Raw genomic sequence first — 22,500 nt, forward strand, 5'->3', positions numbered from 1 at the left:
TACAACTACAGAGTTATTGCAGAAAATTGTGTTTAATCTTATTTTTAAACTTAATGTGTTTTATACCAGCCTCTTTTCTTTCATTTGTTTCCTAGAAAACAAAGACATAATAAATGTTTTCCATGTAAATTAGCCGAGCTGCAAGATAACAAATTTGAGCGAGACGCAATTGCTGATTGTATCCTCGTTTCTGTCACCGTCAATTATTTTGACGTTAATGTTCAAAAGTCTTGGAAGCGGCCAGACGATATCTGTTATAAATTATAATAATTTGCTTTCGAGGATTGTAAACCACCACACACACTTGACTTGATGAGCATGTTTTTTTGCTCACAAATTTTGGAGTTTGATGCATAACACACATTGGGCCTGATTTACTAAAGGTTTGCGTGTACTAAAATCATGTGCAAACGTGTGCAAAGTGGATTGCAAGCAGAATAAGCATGCAATCCATTTTGCGTTTCTGCCTTCATTAAAAAGGAAAATATATGCTGATTGTCGACGTGTCTACAAATCCAGGGTGGGGAAAAAAAAAGAAATGTTTAAATTATTTAGCACACGTAATTTGATTTATTAGCTCTCATCACCGTTTTGCGAGCACGAGTTTGCGTTTTGTTCAGCACGAGTCAGAAAGACGTGCAAACTGACTGTTGTAAAGAAGTCTGCACAGACAGACGAGAATCCTCATTCATGTGTCTGACATAAATAGACATATTGTCTATTCAGCAACATTATTTTATAATTTTATATTTGCTCGATTATAGAAGCACTTATCAAAACGAATTCATTTAATATTTCTTATTGACCTTAAGTTTATTTCGTATAGAATATACAGTATATTATACAAATATTTCTTATATGAAGAAAAATTATTTAAGTATTGAGCCGGAGTAACTGCAGCCTCTTTCCAATTAGCGCACCATCGGCAGTAAAAAATTTTTTTAAAGTGCTCTCCATGTAGATCAGGGGTGACACAACTAATTTTAGCATGGAAGAAAATCCGTGCACACGTGGACCAGAATATTCAAATCATGGCATTAAAACTAAAAAAATAAAGACAACTTCAGATTGGTTTCTTTGTCTTACTTTGGCTAAAAATAGAACAAACACATTCGGAAAATAATACAATAAAAATATAGAAAAAAAATACCGGCAGCGGTAAAGTTTAGTTCCATGAAGGAAAGAAGAAAGTGAATCAATGTTTATAACTGAATTCATTTACATAAGGTTTTTTTTTGTCTTGTATTATTTATTTGAATTAATTAAGTGACATTTATGACAACCTTTTTACAAAATTTAGATATTCAATTGCACTCGCAGTCTTAGAAAATCCAACGCAACACACCCACTAATAGTACACGCTAGTTTTGTCCCGATACCAATATTTTGGTACCGGTACCAAAATTATTTCGATACTTTTCTAAATAAAGGAGACCACAAAAGATGGCATTATTGGCTTTTTTTTTAATAAAAAATGTTAGGGTACATTAAACATATGTTTCTTATAGCAAGACTGTCCTTAAATAAAATAGTGAACATGCAAGACAACTTGTCTTTTAGTGGTGATATCCTTTACAGATTGATGTCTGTTTTTAATACAATGCCGTCCGAGGGATCTAAGGTCACGGTCATTCAATGTTGGTTTCTGGCCATGCCGCTTACGATTCTAAGCGGAGGCGGATCAGCAGCGCACAGATGTCCCCAGCCGATACACAGGCGAGCAGTACATGGCCACCGGATCGGACCGGACCCCCTCCACAAGGGAGAGTGGGACATAGGAGAAAAAGAAAAGAAACGGCAGATCAACTGGTCGAAAAAGGAAGTCTATTTAAAGGCTAGAGTATACAAATGAGTTTTAAGGTGAGACTTAAATGCTTCTACTGAGGTGGCATCTCGAACTTTTACGGTATCATGTTAGACCCGCTCGACATCCATTGCTTTCGTCCTCTCCAAGGTTCTCATAGTCATCATTGTCACCGACGTCCCACTGGCCTACCGAGGATGTCGTAGTGGTTTGTGTTGTGGTTTGTGCAGCCCTTTGAGACACTAGTGATTTAGGGCTATATAAGTAAACATTGATTGATTGATTGATTGATCAAAAGAGCCACATCTGGCTCTAGAGCCATAGGTTCCCTACCCCTGGTTCAGCACGTGGTTTTGATTGATTGATTGATACATTTATTAGTAGATTGCACAGTACAGTACATATTCCGTACAATTGACCACTAAATGGTAACACCCCAATACGTTTTTAAATGGGTTGTACTTGTATAGCGCTTTTCTACCTTCAAAGTACTCAGCGCTTTGACACTATTTCCACATTCACACACTGATGGAGGGAGCTGCCATGCAAGGCGCTAACCAGCACCCATCAGGAGCAAGGGTGAAGTGTCTTGCTCAAGACACAACGGACATGACGAGGTTGGTACTAGGTGGGGATTGACCCAGGAACCCACGCCGTCCCTATAATATAATTGTAAAAAAACAACAACCCTGCCTTGTTTTTAATCAATACTTGTGTCTACTATGCTACTGTATTCTAATGTTGGTGACTTAAGTTCTAGAACTGACCAAATTAATGTTCAGTTTCCCATTGAAGTGCTAACGACGGTTGTGATAGTTCTTCAAATTAATTAATTCATAAGTCAGCATTATTTTACTTCTTAATTAACTAAACTTTGTTTATATTGAAGTATGTTGTATTCTTATTTTGAGAGCTTGTAATATTTTAGAGCAGGACTTTTGCCCCCCAGGGCCACATACTGACAAGTCGTGAATTGAAGGCCATCTTGAGGGTTTGGAAAAATGCTACAACAGATATTTATATTTAAAGACACAACTTTGTGTTTTAGATTTCAGCTTTTATTTAAATACATTTAGTTTTCTTACATTTTTACTGTTGTTTTTTCCCATTTGTATTGTGATAGTAGTGCTTATTAACACATTTTTTAATGCTTTATTTTACTTATTTCCTTTTTTAGGGTTTGAAACAGCCTTGATTTTGTATTTTGTTATTCACGCCACGTCCTCACTATACCACAGTTCAAAAGTAAATACATTTGTCGTATTTAAAATACACTACTTTTTACATTTTAGCAGACACATTAGGTATATTTGCACAAAGTGTCGGTATTGGACCGGTATCGCCGATACCAGCCTGAATTTGACTGGTATCGTACAGAAAATGAGTTGGGGAGTATCATAACTTTGTTAAAATTGTAACATTACTTAGAGACAGTCCAGCGGAGTGCTTGTTTCCCAGCCAAGTGTTTATATTTGTGAGCGTTAGCAATGCTGGACTTGGACCAGATCCCTATTGATGTGTTCCACATGTTCATCGGTTTTCAACTTGTTTAAGTCGGGGTCCACGTTAATCAATTCATGGTACAAATCTATACTATCAACATAATACAGCCATCACACAAGTTAATCATCATAGTATATACATTGAATTATTTACATTATTTACAATCCGGGGGGTGGGATGAGGAGCTTTGGTTGATATCAGTACTTTAGTCATCAACAATTGCATCAACAGAGAAATGTGGACATTGAAACAGTGTAGGTCTTATTTGGGGGTATAGCTCGGTTGGTAGATTCCCGCTTGTGCCATCCTAGTTACTGCCGTTGTGTCCTTGGGCAAGACACTTTACCCACCTGCTCCACGTGCCACCCACACTGGTTTAAATGTAACTTAGATATTGGGTGTCACTATGTAAAAGCGCTTTGAGTCACTTGAGAAAAGCGCTATATAAATATAATTCACTTCACTTATTTAGTAGGATATGTACAGCCAGCAGAGAACATAGTGAGTTCACATAGCATAAGAACAAGTATATACATTAGAAGTACATTTGAGTTGTTTATAATCCGGGGAGATGGGATGTGAATGGAGGAGGGTATTAGTAAAGTGTTGAAGTTGCCTGGAGGTGTTGTTTTAGAGCGGTTTTGAAGGAATATAGAGATGCACTTACTTTTATACCTGTTGGGAGTGCATTCCACATTGATGTGGCATAGAAAGAGAATGACTTAAGACCTCTGTTAGATCGGAATCTGGGTTTAACGTGGTTTGTGGAGCTCCCCCTGGTCTTGTGGTTATGGCGGTCATTTACGTTAAGGAAGTAGTTTGACATGTACTTCGGTATCAAGGAGGTGTAGCAGATTTTATAGACTAGGCTCAGTGCAAGTTGTTTTACTCTGTCCTTCACCCTGAGCCAGCCCACTTTGGAGAAGTGGGTTGGATTGAGGTGTGATCTGGGGTGGAGGTCTAAAAGTAACCGGATTAGCTTATTCTGGGATGTTTGGAGTCTAGATTTGAGGGTTTTGGAGGTGCTGGGGTACCAGGAGGTGCAAGCGTAATCGAAGAAGTGTTTAATGAGAGTTCCCGCTAGAATCCTCAAGGTGCTTTTGTTGACCAGAGAGGAGATTCTGTAGAGGAATCTCGTTCTTTGGTTGACCTTTTTGATCACCTTGGTTGCCATTTTATCACAGGAAAGATTAGCCTCTAGAATGGAACCCAGGTAGGTGATCTCATCCTTCCTGGTGATAACAATGTCACCCACTTTTATAGTGAAGTCACTGACCTTCTTAAGTTTGATATGGGACCCAAATAGGATGGATTCCGTTTTACCTAAGTGTATGGATAGCTTGTTGTCAGCGAGCCAGGTGCAAATATCTCGGTAAAACAGGCCTATGGTACAGTAGTACTAAAAAAACCAAAGCGGCCTTTCGGCATTTTTCCGAGGTTACGTGGCAAGGGGGGGGCGAATTCTGAACGCTGCACAACATCATTTAAGTCCACTCCGAGCAGCCAGTGGGACGGTGACAAGACAAATTTGCCGGTAATATGAAAGCTAAGAACGTAGCCAGCCATGAAGTGTCCCGCGGAACAGCGGCACATCAGGGACGGCGGCGGGTAATGCGGCCGACCTGTCAGTGATTGATACGTCCAGCGGTGGGTCGCGGGTAATAGTTCCTGCAGCTCGAGACAGGACATATTTCAGGCCTGAGGGGTGCACATCAGCAGGCCAGTGATTACTGCAACATAAACATGGGGTGCAGGAAGGTCCCCAGCCTGACGGAACAATAAACTAATAGCAATGTCAGCCCCCCCCCCCCCCCACCCCCCCCCCCCTTGACAGTGGCTCTGTGTGCGAGGAGTAACAGCCCGGTTTAAAGAGCCCAGAGCACTGGGGGCCATTTTTTATTTCCAGCATGATGGCCTGCAACTGATGTCATTATGAACCCTAAATCAACTTTCTGCTTGCTTGAACATGGTCGCCCGGGTGCAGGGGGGGACAAGGACAGGAAGAGGTTGAAGTGCTCGGCCCGTCTCCACGCCAGAGCTACCTGCCGGGTGGAAATTGATTCGGGGGCGGGCGGGCGATCAATCAAGTGTCCCCAACGACATACATTTTTTAACGTGCTCGTCTGTATTGTCCTGTCGCAAACCGGTGAAATAGTTGCCTTGAAAAATGAAACGAGGGAAGATAAACCAATCCCGGCGATTTAAAGGGGCGGACAAAGGAAGAGAAATTCGGCGGATCAGTGTCATTATGTTCCCACGTAACCAGATGGGGGGCCATCGCCAATGCGGTTTGCTCCAAATTCCAAATACGATATGCGGTGAGGCATTTGTGTAATGAGATTTTATTGTCAATTACGGGGAAGTCGAGGGTTGAGGAGTCCGGGCTTCGATGGAAGCGATAAATAAACATGGCAGAGTCTTTTGTCCCCATTCCGTTAACACTCTCATCAGCCTTTGCCGGCCATCCCCGGTTTCATCCGAGTAAACATCCGTGTCGGGGTCACCGGGACTGCTGGATAATTGAGCCGGCACGTCGGCTAAAAATACATCTCCTCACTGTCACCGGGCAGCGAGCGGGAGAGGGCGGGGGAAATGATTGTCCCCGCTGTCCACGCGTGGGGCGCGAGCATCGACACTGACCTTGCCTTTTCTTCCAAGAAACGGGAGTGTTTACAGCAGTGTTTTTCAACCTTTTTGGAGAAAAAGGCACAGTTTGGTTCATTGAAAAAAATTGCGGAGGCACACCATCCAAGCGGAGGGTGTGGCGCAATTGGGAGAGTGGCTGTGCCCAGCAACATGAAGGGTACTGGTTCAATCCCCACCTTCTACCATCCTAGTCACGTGCGTTGTGTCCTTGAGCACGACACTTCACCCTTGCTCCTGATGGGTCCTGGTTTAGCGCCTTGCATGGCAGCTCCCATCAGTGTGGGAATGTGTGTGTGAATGGGTGAATGTGGAAATAGTGTCAAAGCGCATTAAGTTCCTTAAAAAGCTAAAAAAGCGCCATATATATATATATATATATATATATATATCCATCCATCCATTTTCTACCGCTTATTCCCTTTTGGGGTCGCGGGGGGCGCTGGCGCCTATCTCAGCTACAATCGGGCGGAAGGCGGGGTACACCCTGGACAAGTCGCCACCTCATCGCAGGGCCAACACAGATAGACAGACAACATTCACACTCACATTCACACATATATATATAATTTATTTAATACATCCACCCATCCATCCATTTTCTACTGCTTGTCCGTTTCGGGGTCGCGGGGAGCCTATCTCGACTGCATTCGGGCGGAAGGCGGCGTACACCCTGGACAAGTCGCCACCTCATTACAGGGCCAACACGGATTGACAGACAACATTCACACTCACACCACCAGCAGAAAACATAAAAAATGTAAACTCTGTAGTTGATATTGACAATAAAAAATTGTCAATAGAAAGTGAAGTGAATTATATTTATATAGCGCTTTTCTCTAGTGACTCAAAGCGCTTTACATAGTGAAACCCAATATCTAAGTTACATTTAAACCAGTGCGGGTGGCACTGGGAGCAGGTGGGTAAAGTGCCTCGCCCAAGGACACAACGGCAGTGACTAGAATGGCGGAAGCGGGAATCGAACCTGCAACCCTCAAGTTGCTAGCACGGCCACTCTACCAACCGAGATATGCCGCCCTAGAAAGAGGTTCCGTAGCAGAACCTCCAGGTTCTGTAACAGCTTCTATCCCTCAGGCCGTAAGACTCTTGAACGCATCATAAGCCCCCCAAAAATGGATTAACTCGCTGGAATATAAAGACAATATAACAACCTACCCAGTGGCCTAGTGGTTAGAGTGTCCGCCCTGAAATCGGTAGGTTGTGAGTTCAAACCCCGGCTTAGTCATACCAAAGACTATAAAAATGGGACTCCCTGCTTGGCACTCAGCATCAAGGGTTGGAATTGGGGGTTTAATCACCAAAAATAATTCCCGGGCGCGGCCACTGCTGCTGCTCACTGCTCCCCTCACCTCCCAAATGCAGAGAAGAATTCCGCCACACCTAGTGTGTGTCATGGGTACTTCAACTTTTTAAACTTTAACCAGCAGAAAACGTAAAAAATGTAAACTCGGTAGTTGATATTGACAGTAAAAAATTGACAGTAGAAAGAAGTTCCGCAGCCTCCGTAGCAGAACCTCCAGGTTCTGTAACAGCTTTCCTACCTCGGGCCATAAGACTCTTGAACGCATCATAATAATCCCCTCATTCCCTTAACTTGCTGGAGTATAAAGACACTGTAACATACATCCATAAACGTGGATGCATATGCAAAAGTACAATGTATTTATCCGTACAGTAATACATTTATTTAAACCTGCACCTTATTGCTATTTCATCCTTTACTACCATGAGCTAATGCAACAAAATTTCGTTCTTATCAGTACTGTAAAGTTGTGAAGTGAAGTGAATTATATTTATATAGCGCTTTTCTCTAGTGACTCAAAGCGCTTTACATAGTGAAACCCAATATCTAAGTTACATTTAAACCAGTGTGGGTGGCACTGGGAGCAGGTGGGTAAAGTGTCTTGCCCAAGGACACAACGGCAGTGACTAGGATGGCGGAAGCGGGAATCGAACCTGCAACCCTCAAGTTGCTGGCACGGCTGCTCTACCAACCGAGCTATGCCGCCCCAAGTTCAAATGTGAATGACGATAAAAAGGGAAGTCTAAGTCTAAAAAGTTGTAGTTGCAATTGTTGGATATGAATTCAAACCAGAACCAAGCATGCATCACTACAGCCCTTGTCTCAAAGTAAGTGTCACTTATTTGGAGTTTTTTTGGTGTTTTCACACGTGCTCCTATTTTGGTGGCTTTTCCTGTTTTGTTGGCATTTTCCTGTAGCAGTTTTATGTCTTCCTTTAAGCGTTATTCCCCGCTTTAGCAATCAAGACTATTTCAGTTGTGCGGACGCTGTCCTTCTTTGTGCAAAAATTGTTGATTGTCATGTCATGTAGGTCAGTGGTCCCCAACCACCGGGCCGCGGCCCGATTGGTACCGGGCCGCAGAAGAATTTTGTATTTAAAAAAAATAAAATAATGAAAAATAAAAGAAAGTATTTTTTAGGGACGGCGTGGCGCAGTGGGGAGAGTGGCCGTGCGCAACCCGAGGGTCCCTGGTTCAAATCCCACCTAGAACCAACCTCGTCACGTCCGTTGTGTCCTGAGCAAGACACTTCACCCTTGCTCCTGATGGGTGCTGGTTGGCGCCTTGCATGGCAGCTCCCTCCATCAGTGTGTGAATGTGTGTGTGAATGTGGAAGTAGTGTCAAAGCGCTTTGAGTACCTTGAAGGTAGAAAAGCGCTATACAAGTACAACCCATTTATCATTATTTATATTTATTTTATTTATTAAATCAACATAAAAAACACACTTACAATTAGTGCACCAACCACAAAAACCTCCCTTTTTCATGACAAAAACGTCCCTTTTTCATGACAAAGAAAAAAAATTATTAAGCGTTGACCGGTCCGCGGATACAAAAAGGTTGGGGACCACTGATGTACGTGATGTACTTTGTGGACGCCATCTGCTGCTCCACAGTAAGTCTTTGCTGTCGTCCAGCATTCTGTTTTTCTTTACTTTTGTAGCCAGTTCAGTTGTAGTTTTGTTTTCCACAGCATCCCTAAGCTTCAATGGTATTTTTAGGGACACTCGCCTCTTGTTTATTTTTGGTTTCAGCGTTAGATCGATTGATTGATTGATTGATTGAAACTTTTATAAGTAGATTGCAGAGTACAGTACATATTCCCTACAATTGACCACTAAATGGTAACACCTGAATACGTTTTTCAACTTGTTTAGGTCGGGGTCCACGTTAATCAATTCAATACAACGTTTACGAAGCAATTAGCTACCTGCTGCCACCTACTGATATGGAAGAGTATTACACGGTTACTCTGCCGAGCTCTAGACAGCATTGACACTTGCAGATTATAATTAGTGTTTGGCATAAAATCTTTTTAACCCAAATAGGTAAAATGACATAATCTTGCACGGCACATGAGGATTGTAGTCAGCTGGAGGCGTGTCTTAATGAAATTAAACAATGGATGTCCGCTAACTTTTTGCAACTCAACGCCAAAAAAACGGAAATGCTGATTATCGGTCCTGCTAGACACCGAACTCTATTTAATAATACAACTCTAACATTTGACAACCAAACAATTAAACAAGGCGACACGGTAAAGAATCTGGGTATTATCTTCGACCCAACTCTCTCCTTTGAGTCACACATTAAAAGCGTTACTAAAACGGCCTTCTTTCATCTCCGTAACATCGCTAAAATTCGCTCCATTCTGTCCACTAAAGACGCTGAGATCATTATCCATGCGTTTGTTACGTCTCGCCTCGACTACTGTAACGTATTATTTTCGGGTCTCCCCATGTCTAGCATTAAAAGATTACAGTTGGTACAAAATGCGGCTGCTAGACTTTTGACAAGAACAAGAAAGTTTGATCATATTACGCCTGTACTGGCTCACCTGCACTGGCTTCCTGTGCACTTAAGATGTGACTTTAAGGTTTTACTACTTACGTATAAAATACTACACGGTCTAGCTCCATCTTATCTTGCCGATTGTATTGTACCATATGTCCCGGCAAGAAATCTGCGTTCAAAGGATTCCGGCTTATTAGTGATTCCCAAAGCCCAAAAAAAGTCTGCGGGCTATAGAGCGTTTTCCGTTCGGGCTCCAGTACTCTGGAATGCCCTCCCGGTAAAAGTTCGAGATGCTACCTCAGTAGAAGCATTTAAGTCTCACCTTAAAACTCATTTGTATACTCTAGCCTTTAAATAGACTCCCTTTTTAGACCAGTTGATCTGCCGTTTCTTTTCTTTTTCTTCTATGTGCCACTCTCCCGTGTGGAGGGGGTCCGGTCCGATCCGGTGGCCATGTACTGCTTGCCTGTGTATCGGCTGGGGACATATCTGCGCTGCTGGTCCGCCTACGCTTGGGATGGTTTCCTGCTGGCTCCGCTGTGAACGGGACTCTCGCTGCTGTCTTGGATCCTCTTTGGACTGGACTCTCGCGACTGTGTTGGATCCATTGTGGATTGAACTTTCACAGTATCATGTTAGACCCGCTCGACATCCATTGCTTTCCTCCTCTCTAAGGTTCTCATAATCATCATTGTCACCGACGTCCCACTGGGTGTGAGTTTTCCTTGCCCTTATGTGGGCCTACCGAGGATGTCGTGGTGGTTTGTGCAGCCCTTTGAGACACTAGTGATTTAGGGCTATATAAGTAAACATTGATTGATTAATTGATTGATGAGACTGCATGGTTAAAAAACACTGCTTTACAGCGTCCGACCCTCCGTGGTACATTTAGTGGTGTAATTATTTATCAGCAAGCGGGTTTATTTGCATGCTAAAAAAAAACACGGAGTGCAATGTTAAGCATGTTTCGCATGTCATGGGCGTGCCCCTTCAATTAGAACCCAGCAAGGCGTTGAAGAGAATAAGGGGAAACGCAAACGAGCAAGCAAGTTGAAATATTTCAGCGAGCAAAGGCCCTCCTTGGAACGTGGCGAGGTTATTGATACGTCTTGCGATCACTTTCCCGCTCTTTGATATGCAAACGATCCAGTGTGAATTTTGGAGCAAATCCTATCAGACTCATTTCACACTTCTTAGCCCCCCGCGTCTCTCCGGAGTTCTCCGCCTCATTAGCCCAATGTTCTCCATTACCGGCATAATTAAAATCTTTAGTAGCTTATCAAATTGAAAATATATATATTTTTTTTTTAGCCGATCCGACCGAGATCGGCACCTCGCGTTTTATTTTGCACAACAGGAATAAATTAAGACGGAGCATTTTGCACGGAATGCGTTTACAATCCGGTGCTTGAAAGGAGCACTTGTGATAGCCGTAGAGCTGCTGATGAGAAACGAGGAGGGGGATTCGGAGACCGTGAACTCGAGGAGATAAGCACGTGCAAATCGCCACTGCTCATTTTTGAGGATGCATTTTAATTAATCGTAATGCTAAATGAGTGTGTTCTGTGGTTCGCCACGTATTCTAGAGCGGTGTTTTTCAACATTTTTTCAGTGATGTAGCCCCTGTGAACATTTTTTTAATTCAAGTACCCCCTAATAAGAGCAAAGCATTTTTGGTTGAAAAAAAGAGATAAGAAGTAAAATACAGCACTATGTCATCGGTTTCTGATTTATTAAATTGTATAACAGTGCAAAATATTGCTCATTTGTAGTGGTCTTTCTTGAGAAAAAAGACATAAGTGAAAAATGAATATATAGATATATAGATATAGATATATAGATATATCTATATCTATATCTATATATATATATATATATACATAATACACACACATACATGTTTGTGTGTATATAATTCATGTGTCATTGCACCCCTACAACTAACTATATGATATACCAACAAAATATATTTACTCTAAAGCACAGAATTGGATTTTTTTATCCAAACTCCTGACCTGTGCATCAGAGATCCTGTCACCTATATGTAGGAACGTGCACACACACACAAACACACACTCACACACATACACGCATAAAAACACACGTTCAACCTGTGAATATGTTGTCAGTACACCAAAATGTCATCCGTCTTCAAGGGGATTTTTTCTTTTTTCAAAGAGCTGTGTGAGCTGCAGTGTGCTTGACTTGTTAAATGAGGTTTAAGTCTTCTGTGTCAATTGGAGGCGGCGCAGAGCTTTAAGTATTTTGCACATTAATGCGCTTTTGAGAATATTACCCCAGGGTCCTGTTTCTCAACGAGGCAGGGAAGGCGGTGGGGGGGATGTTTTCTCGTGTTGCCTCTGTAAACACATTGTTGCGTGCGTGTTGACGGCCATTATTCAGATTCCACGCCTTGTCTAAATGTTAATATTTACTCCGGGCATGAAATGCAGGCACAAATATGCTCCGGATGACATGGGGCCATGTGGAGGGGGGGGGCGCAAGTGCTTGCTTGAGATTGTAATTAATACGCGGTTTTGTTTACGGACAAATTATTTAATTAAGTGATTTAGTTGGATTAACGTCTAATTGATTGTATTATCCATTTTGTTTGTTCCAGGCATATTCCTGCAGAGCTGCAGCAGCTATGAAGGAGGTAACGAACGCTCACGTGAAGGAGGAGTACAACAACAACAGCAACAACAACAGCAGCAGCCACAACAACAGCAACAATGGCCACCGAGGGCTTGATCTGTCCTCGCCGACACCACCAAAGAACCCGGTCCACAACCAGCACGACGCCACCAATGGGCAGTACATGAGTCATAAGAGAGAAGTGTAAGTTACAATATTTTTTGTCTCCCACGTTTTAATTTGTTCACGAACACACCACACCACAGGCCATATCAAAAATAATGCTCGGTTTTTATTGACACACTAATATTGGAATCGTCACACTGTGTATATTACGGTGTTTTTTTAATCAGACTAATCACACTTTTGAATTGGATTCATTAGGATTAATTGCAGAAAATGACTCTCTTGCATAATTTTCAAAAAGACCCTAATAGTTTTACTCAAATGCAATTTCTTTGTCCGGATATTATTTTTATTGTGGTGTTTTTTTTTTAAATCAGATGAACCAGCTTTTGAATCTCAGATCATTCATGATCAATCGCTGTAAATTACTTGCTTGCCAAATTTTCCAACGGACCCTAAAATTTTGACTAAAATGCAATTTTATTTTAAGATTTTTTAATTTTTTTTATAGTGGTGTTAAAATGATTTTTGTTTTTAATCAGATTAATCACACTTTTGTTTATTGGATTAATAAGGATTAATCACAGTAAATTACTTGCTTGCAAAATTTCCCAACAAACCCTAATATTTTGACTCAAATGCAGTTTCATTTTAGGAATCTATTTTTTTTTTTATAGTGGTGTTAAAATGATTTAGTTTTTAATCAGATTAATCACACTTTTGTTTATTGGATTAATCAAGATTAATCACAGTAAATTACTTGCTTGCAAAATTTTCCAATGGACCCTAAAATTTTGACTAAAATGCAATTTTATTTTAGGATTTTAATTTTTTTTATAGTGGTGTTAAAATGATTTTTGTTTTAATCAGATTAATCACACTTTTGTTTATTGGATTAATAAGGATTAATCACAGTAAATTACTTGCTTGCAAAATTTCCCAACAAAACCTTAATATTTTGACTCAAATGCAGCTTCATTTTAGGAATCTATTTTTTTTTTATAGTCGTGTTAAAATGATTTAGTTTTTAATCAGATTAATCACACTTTTGTTTATTGGATTAATCAAGATTAATCGCTGTAAATTACTTGCTTGCAAAATTTTCCAACGGACCCTAAAATTTTGACTAAAATGCAATTTTATTTTAGGATTTTAAATTTTTTTTATAGTGGTGTTAAAATGATTTTTGTTTTAATCAGATTAATCACACTTTTGTTTATTGGATTAATAAGGATTAATCACAGTAAATTACTTGCTTACAAATTTCCCAACAAACCCTTAATATTTTGACTCAAATGCAGCTTCATTTTAGGAATCTATTTTTTTTTTTATGGTGGTGTTAAAATGATTTAGTTTTTAATCAGATTAATCTGACTTTTGTTTATTGGATTAATCAAGATTAATCACAGTAAATTACTTGCTTGCAAAATTTTCCAATGGACCCTAAAATTTTGACTAAAATGCAATTTTATTTTAGGATTTTTTTATTTTTTTATAGTGGTGTTAAAATGATTTTTGTTTTAATCGGATTAATCACGCTTGTGTTTATTGGATTAATCAGGATTAATCACAGTAAATTACTTGCTTGCAAAATTTCCCAACAAACCCTTAATATTTTGACTCAAATGCAGCTTCATTTTAGGAATCTATTTTTTTTTTTATAGTGGTGTTAAAATGATTTAGTTTTTAATCAGATTAATCACACTTTTGTTTATTGGATTAATCAAGATTAATCGCTGTAAATTACTTGCTTGCAAAATTTTCCAACGGACCCTAAAATTTTGATTAAAATGCAATTTTATTTTAGGATTTTTAATTTTTTTTATACTGGTGTTAAAATGATTTTTGTTTTAATCAGATTAATCACACTTTTGTTTATTGGATTAATAAGGATTAATCACAGTAAATTACTTGCTTGCAAAATTTCCCAACAAAACCTTAATATTTTGACTCAAATGCAGCTTCATTTTAGGAATCTTTTTTTTTTTTTATAGTGGTGTTAAAATGATTTAGTTTTTAATCAGATTAATCACACTTTTGTTTATTGGATTAATCAAGATTAATCACAGTAAATTACTTGCTTGCAAAATTTTCCAATGGACCCTAAAATTTTGACTAAAATGCAATTTTATTTTAGGATTTTTTTATTTTTTTTATAGTGGTGTTAAAATGATTTTTGTTTTAATCAGATTAATCACGCTTGTGTTTATTGGATTAATCTGGATTAATCACAGTAAATTACTTGCTTGCAAAATTTCCCAACAAACCCTTAATATTTTGACTCAAATGCAGTTTCATTTTAGGAATATATATATTTTTTATAGTGGTGTTAAAATTATTTAGTTTTTAATCAGATTAATCACACTTTTGTTTATTGGATTAATCAAGATTAATCACAGTAAATTACTTGCTTGCAAAATTTTCCAACAGACCCTTAATATTTTGTCTCAAATGCAGTTTCAATTTAGGAATATACATATTTTTTTATAATGGTGTTAAAATTATTTAATTTTTAATTTAATTAATCACATTTATGAATATTGGATTATTCAGGATTAATCACAGTAAATTACTTGCTTGAAAAAATTTCCAAAAGACCTTTAATAGTTTGACTCAAATGCAGTTTAATTTTTGGAATATATATTTTTTTATAGTGGTGTTAAAATTATTTAGTTTTTAATTGGATTAATCACACTCTTGAATATTGGATTAATCAGGATTAATCACAGTAAATTACTTGCTTGCATAATTTTTGAAAAAGACCCTAATACCTTGACTCAAATGCAATTTCATTTTAGGAATATACTTTTTTGGTGATGTTAAATGATTTTTATAAAATTAGAATAGTCGCACTTTCGAATATCAAATTATTCATGATTAATCGCTGTTAATTACTTGCTTGAAAAATTTTCCAACAGACCTTACAATTTTGACTCAAGTGCAATTTCGTTTTAGGATTTTTTTTTTTATAGTGGTGTTAAAATGATTTTTGTTTCAATCAGATTAATCACACGTTTGGATATTGGATTAATCAGGATTAATCACAGTAAATGACTTGCTCGCATAATTTTTGAAAAGACCTTAATATGTTGACTCAAATGCAATTTCATTGTCAGAATATAATTTTTATTGTGGTGTTGAATGATTTTTATAAAATTTTTTATAAAATTTGAATAATCGCACTTTTGAATCTCAAATTATTCATGATTAATTGCTGTGAATTACTTGCTAGCAAAATTTTTCAATAGACCCTTAATATTTTGATTCAAATGCAATTTCATTTAAAATATTTTTTTTTCTAGTGGTGTTAAAATTATTTCATTTTTAATCCGATTAATCACACTTTTGAATATTGGATTAATCAGGATTAATCACAGTGATTTACTTGCTTGCATATTTTTTGAAAAAGACCCTAATATGTTGACTCAAATGCCATGTCATTGTCAGAATATAATTTTTTTATAGTGGTGTTAAAATTATTTATTTTTTAATCAGATTAATCACACTTTTGAATATTGGATTAATCAGGATTAATCTCAGTAAATTATTTGCTTGCAAAATTTTCTAACAGACTCTTAATATTTTGACTCAAATGCAGTTTATTTGTAGGAATAGATTTTTTTTATAGTGGTGTTAAAATTATTTCATTTATAATCAGATTAATCACACTTTTGAATATTGGATTAATCAGGATTAATCACAGTGATTTACTTGCTTGCATATTTTTTGAAAAAGACCCTAATATGTTGACTCAAATGCCATGTCATTGTCAGAATATAATTTTTTTTATAGTGGTGTTAAAATTATTTATTTTTTAATCAGATTAATCACACTTTTGAATATTGGATTAATCAGGATTAATCTCAGTAAATTATTTGCTTGCAAAATTTTCTAACAGACTCTTAATATTTTGACTCAAATGCAGTTTATTTGTAGGAATAGATTTTTTATATAGTGGTGTTAAAATTATTTCATTTATAATCAGATTAATCACACTTTTGAATATTGGATTAATCAGGATTAATCACAGTAATTTACTTGCTTGCATATTTTTTGTAAAAGACCCTAATATGTTGACTCAAATGCAATGTCATTGTCAGAATATGATTTTTTTATAGTGGTGTTAAAATGTATTTAATTTTTAATCAGATTATTCACACTTTTGAATATTGGATTAATCAGGGTTAATCACAGTAAATTACTTGTTTGCTAAATTTTCTAACAGACCCTAAATATATTGACTCAAATGCAGTTTCATTTTAATGTTAAATGATTGTTTTTGATCAGATTAATATTTTTTTATTATTTAGATTAACCATGATTAATCACATTAAATTACTCTCTTGCATATTTTAAATTAACTTTTAAAAATACTGACATTTTGAAACAAATGCAATTTCATTGTCAGAATGTCTTTTTCAATGTATTGCTTTATTTTATTTATACAATTTGCTGATAGTTTTATCTAAAGTTCCATTGGGGCGTATTTGGAAGTGAAAAGTGGAGGTGGAGGCCCAGACCAGTTAAAAGAAAAATGATTTCTCAAACTCAAACTGTTCAGCTTTTTACTGGTGGCAGAATTATAAGATATTTACTCAACTTTTTTGCTGTCGAAGGATTTTTTTTTCTTTTTTTAAATCAGATTCTTTGCGATTAATCGCCCTTTTGAATGCTGTTTAAACGCAATTACCGTATTTTTCGGAGTATAAGTCGCTCCGGAGTATAAGTCGCACCTGCCAAAAATGCACAATAAAGAAGTAAAAAAAACATATATAAGTCGCACTGGAGTATAAGTCGCATTTTTGGGGGAAATGTATTTGATAAAACCCAACACCAAGAATACACATTTGAAAGGCAATTTAGAATAAATAAAGAATAGTGAACAACAGGCTGAATAAGTGTACGTTAAATGAGGCATAAATAACAACTCAGAAGGTGCCTGCTATGTTAACCTAACATATTATGGTAAGAGTCATTCAAATAACTATAACATATAGAACATGCTATACGTTTACCAAACAATCTGTCACTCCTAACCGATAAATCCCATGAAATCTTATACGTCTAGTCTCTTACGTGAATGAGCTAAATAATATTATTTGATATTTTACGGTAATGTGTTAATAATTTCATACATATGTCGCTCCCGAGTATAAGTCGCACCCCCGGCCAACCTATGAAAAAAACTGCGACTTATAGTCCGAAAAACTCGGGTAATCACATTTAACAACATAGCTGCAAGTAAAATCCACCAGCCTTGTTTTGTAGTCGATGTATTTGTAGCATTCTTGTGCTTTTGGATGGCATTTGATATAATTACATGCAAATTACCTCGGTTTTGTCTAAAGTCCTTTCAGGTTGTATTTTGAAGTGCAAGTCAGTCTCCCCTCATTCATCTTTGCATTGACCTAATTACTGACCATATAATAACCAGTGCCCGCCCGCCTTTCAGGTAACCATCAGTTTAAAATAAAATAAATTGTGTGATTAATCTGACATGATTAATGCAACATTTTTTGTGATTAATTACATTTCGTCAGACCCAGTAGTTTATACATCTTATTTTAAGGTCCTGTTACATTTCATTAGGTTTCTGCAGGTGACCAGTATCTTTTTTTTATTTTTATTTTGAATACATGTTGACATAACAACATACTGGTAAATGCAATGCAGTCTTACATATATTTTTACATCCTTCCATAAGTATTATGTTTTTCTAATTAATTCCCAGTCTTCCAGTGTCTCCTCCACAAATTGCATTGTCCCCACAGGGTTTGCAGTGTTTATAATTCATTTATTTTCCATTTAATAATACGGTACACTTAATGAAGGGGTGGAGGCCACCTCCCTGTCAATTAAATTGCCTTTCCTTAAAGAGTATTACACATTATTACACGGTGCATCCATTAAAACAGGTGACGTTGCTGCCTCAATGTTGAGAGAGGAAAAGTATCGTGGAAAATAAAGCTTGCATTTACCAAATTCGGTACCTTTTAATAGGTACGGACCCAATTATGTCGGTACCAATTTATATATATATATATGTATATATATATATATATATATATTTTTTTTTTTTTTTTTTAATGAAGTGTTTTAAACAATTACCATGTATTAACACATTTGAACTAAAGATGTCCGATATTATCGGCCGATAAATGCTTTAAAATGTAATATCGGAAATTGTCGGTATCGGTTTCAAATAGTACATTTCTTGACTTTTTAAAGCGCCGCTGTAAGGACTGGTACACGGACGTAGGGAGAAGTCTAGAGCGCCAGTAAACCTTAAAGGCAATGCTTTTGCGTGCCAGCCCAGTCACATAATATCTACGGATTTTCACACACACAAGTGAAAGCCACGCATACTTGGTCAACAGCCATACAGGTCACACTGAGGGTGGCCGTATAAACAACTTTGACACTGTTACAAATATGCGCCACACTGTGAACCCACACCAAACCACAATGACAAACACATTTCGGGAGAACATCCGCACCGTAACACAGCATAAACACAACAGAACAAATACCCAGAACCCCTTGCAGCAGCAGTAACTCTTCTGGGATGCAACAATATACAGCCCCCCAAGCCCCGCCCACCTCAACCTCCTCATGCTCTTTCAGAGAGAGCATGTCCCAAATTCCAAGCTGCTTTTTGAGGCATGTTAAAAAAATAATACTGCACTTTGTGACTTCAATAATAAATATGGCAGTGCCATGTTGGCTTTTTCTTCCATAACTTGAGTCGATTTATTTTGGAAAACCTTGTTACATTGTTTAATTTAAACCATTACAGCAAAATTAGGCATAATAATGTGTTAATTCCACGACTGTATATGTCAGTATCGGTTGATATCAGAATCTGTAATTAAGAGTCTGACAATATCAAAATATTGGATATCGGCAAAAAAGCCATTATCGGACATCTCTAATTCGAACACACACAAAAGTACCAATAATTGGTACTTTTAAGTACTGGTATGAATTTCAGATACTCATTCAAATGTGAAAGCTACCCATCCTAAATGTGATGCGATGAAAATATTTAGTGTGAAACGTCATGCCTGTCTTTCGGGAAGGAATTAACTTGGCATCTTACACATTTTCTTGTTTTCTTGCACCAAAGACTGTGATCTTTGAACTGTTAGCGATGAGCCTCCAGGCACTGTGAGCTCACAGCATAATGTCTGACTTGTGTTGCACTGATCAAAACACATATGTCATTAGGAAAGCTATGCCGGTATATATATATATACTTATATATATATATATTTTAAGATGTTTACTTCTATTACTCAGAGAGCGTTTAGAGTTGCAGTCTGACCTTGGCCTTGTAGAAGCTGACACAGTATGATTCATCAGGACCCAGGAAAGCTGCTGTTTTTATCTTCCCAGTTTCCATAGCTTGACTCTATTTACAAACCCCGTTTCCATATGAGTTGGGAAATTGTGTTAGATGTAAATATAAACGGAATACAATGATTTGCAAATCATTTTCAACCCATATTCAGTTGAATATGCTACAAAGACAACATGTTTGATGTTCAAACTGATTGCAAATAATCATTAACTTTAGAATTTGATACCAGCAACACGTGACAAAGAAGTCGGGAAAGGTGGCAATAAATACTGATAAAGTTGAGGAATGCTCGTCAAACACTTATTTGGAACATCCCACAGGTGTGCAGGCTAATTGGGAACAGGTGGGTGCCATGATTGGGTATAAAAAACAGCTTCCCAAAAAATGCTCAGTCTTTCACAAGAAAGGATGGGGCGAGGTACACCCCTTTGTCCACAACTGCGTGAGCAAATAGTCAAACAGTTTAAGAACAACGTTTCTCAAAGTGCAATTGCAAGAAATTTAGGGATTTCAACATCTACGGTCCATAATATCATCAAAAGGTTCAGAGAATGTGGAGAAATCACTCCACGTAAGCGGCATGGCCGGCAACCAACATTGAATAACCGTGACCTTCGATCCCTCAGAGGTCACCGTATCGAAAACCGACATCAATCTCTAAAGGATATCACCACATGGGCTCAGGAACACTTCTGAAAACCACTATTACTAAATACAGTTTGTCGCTACATCTGTAAGTGCAAGTTAAAGCTACATAAAACAAGAATGGGGAAAAAATTCAACGATTAGTTTCCTCAGTTCCCAAACGTTTATTGAGTGTTGTTAAAAGAAAAGGTGATGTAACACAGTGGTGAACATGCCCTTTCCCAACTACTTTGGCATGTGCTGCAGGCATGAAATTCTAAGTTAATTATTATTTGCAAAAAAAACCACAAAGTTTATGAGTTTGAACATCAAATATCTTGTCTTTGTGGTGCATTCAATTGAATATGGGTTGAAAAGGATTTGCAAATCATTGTTTTCCGTTTATATTTACATCAAACACCATTTCCCAACTCATATGTAAACAGGGTTTGTTTATATATTTAAAAAAAAAAGATGTTTAACTCTATAAACCAGAGAGCGTTTGGAGTTCCCAGTTTCCATAGCTTGACTCCATATATCAGGGGTAGGGAACCTATGGCTCTAGAGCCAGATGTGGCTCTTTTGATGACTACATATGGCTCTCAGATAATTATATTTATATAGCGCTTTTCTCTAGTGACTCAAAGCACTTTACAAAGTGACACCCAATATCTAAGTTACATTTAAACCAGTGTGAGTGGCACTGGGAGCAGGTGTGTAAAGTGTCTTGCCCCAGGACACAACAGCAGTGACTAGAATGGCGGAAGCGGGAATCGAACCTGGAACCCCCAGGTTGCTAGCACGGCCACTCTCCTAACCAAGCTATGCCGAGTAACCGTGTAATACTCTTCCATATCAGTAGGTGGCAGTCGGTAGCTAATTGCTTTGTAGATGTGGGAAACAGCGGGAGGCAGAGTGCAGGTAAAAAGGTGTCTAATGCTTAAACCAGGGGTAGGGAACCTATGGCTCTAGAGCCAGATGTGGCTCTTTTGATGACTACATATGGCTCTCAGATAATTATATTTATATAGCGCTTTTCTCTAGTGACTCAAAGCACTTTACAAAGTGACACCCAATATCTAAGTTACATTTAAAGCAGTGTGGGTGGCACTGGGGTAAGGTGTGTAAAGTGTCTTGCCCCAGGACACAACAGCAGTGACTAGAATGGCGGAAGCGGGAATCGAACCTGGAACCCTCAGGTTGCTAGCACGGCCACTCTCCTAACCGAGCTATGCCGAGTAACCGTGTAATACTCTTCCATATCAGTAGGTGGCAGTTGGTAGCTAATTGTAGATGTGGGAAACAGCGGGAGGCAGAGTGCAGGTAAAAAGGTGTCTAATGCTTAAACCAGGGGTAGGGAACCTATGGCTCTAGAGCCAGATGTGGCTCTTTTGATGACTACATATGGCTCTCAGATAATTATATTTATATAGCGCTTTTCTCTAGTGACTCAAAGCACTTTACAAAGTGACACCCAATATCTAAGTTACATTTAAACCAGTGTGGGTGGCACTGGGGTAAGGTGTGTAAAGTGTCTTGCCCCAGGACACAACAGCAGTGACTAGAATGGCGGAAGCGGGAATCGAACCTGGAACCCTCAGGTTGCTAGCACGGCCACGCTCCTAACCAAGCTATGCCGAGTAACCGTGTAATACTCTTCCATATCAGTAGGTGGCAGTCGGTAGCTAATTGTAGATGTGGGAAACAGCGGGAGGCAGAGTGCAGGTAAAAAGGTGTCTAATGCTTAAACCAGGGGTGGGGAACCTATGGCTCTAGAGCCAGATGTGGCTCTTTTGATGACTACATATGGCTCTCAGATAATTATATTTATATAGCGCTTTTCTCTAGTGACTCAAATCACTTTACAAAGTGACACCCAATATCTAAGTTACATTTAAACCAGTGTGGGTGGCACTGGGGTAAGGTGTGTAAAGTGTCTTGCCCCAGGACACAACAGCAGTGACTAGA

At 38.2% G+C, this 22,500-nt stretch overlaps 1 protein-coding gene across 1 annotated transcript in view; it reads left to right on the forward strand.

Annotated features, from left to right (window-relative positions):
• foxp1b (forkhead box P1b) overlaps positions 1–22,500 on the forward strand; it is a 670,786-nt gene that overhangs the window by 551,291 nt on the left and 96,995 nt on the right. Inside the window, 2 exon segments of the mRNA XM_061874765.1 lie at positions 12,409–12,434; positions 12,437–12,626. Of these exon segments, the coding sequence (XP_061730749.1) occupies positions 12,409–12,434; positions 12,437–12,626 (216 nt within the window).

Source organism: Nerophis ophidion, linkage group LG16, assembly GCF_033978795.1.
Source record: "Nerophis ophidion isolate RoL-2023_Sa linkage group LG16, RoL_Noph_v1.0, whole genome shotgun sequence".
In the NCBI taxonomy this organism is placed as follows: Eukaryota; Metazoa; Chordata; class Actinopteri; order Syngnathiformes; family Syngnathidae; genus Nerophis; species Nerophis ophidion.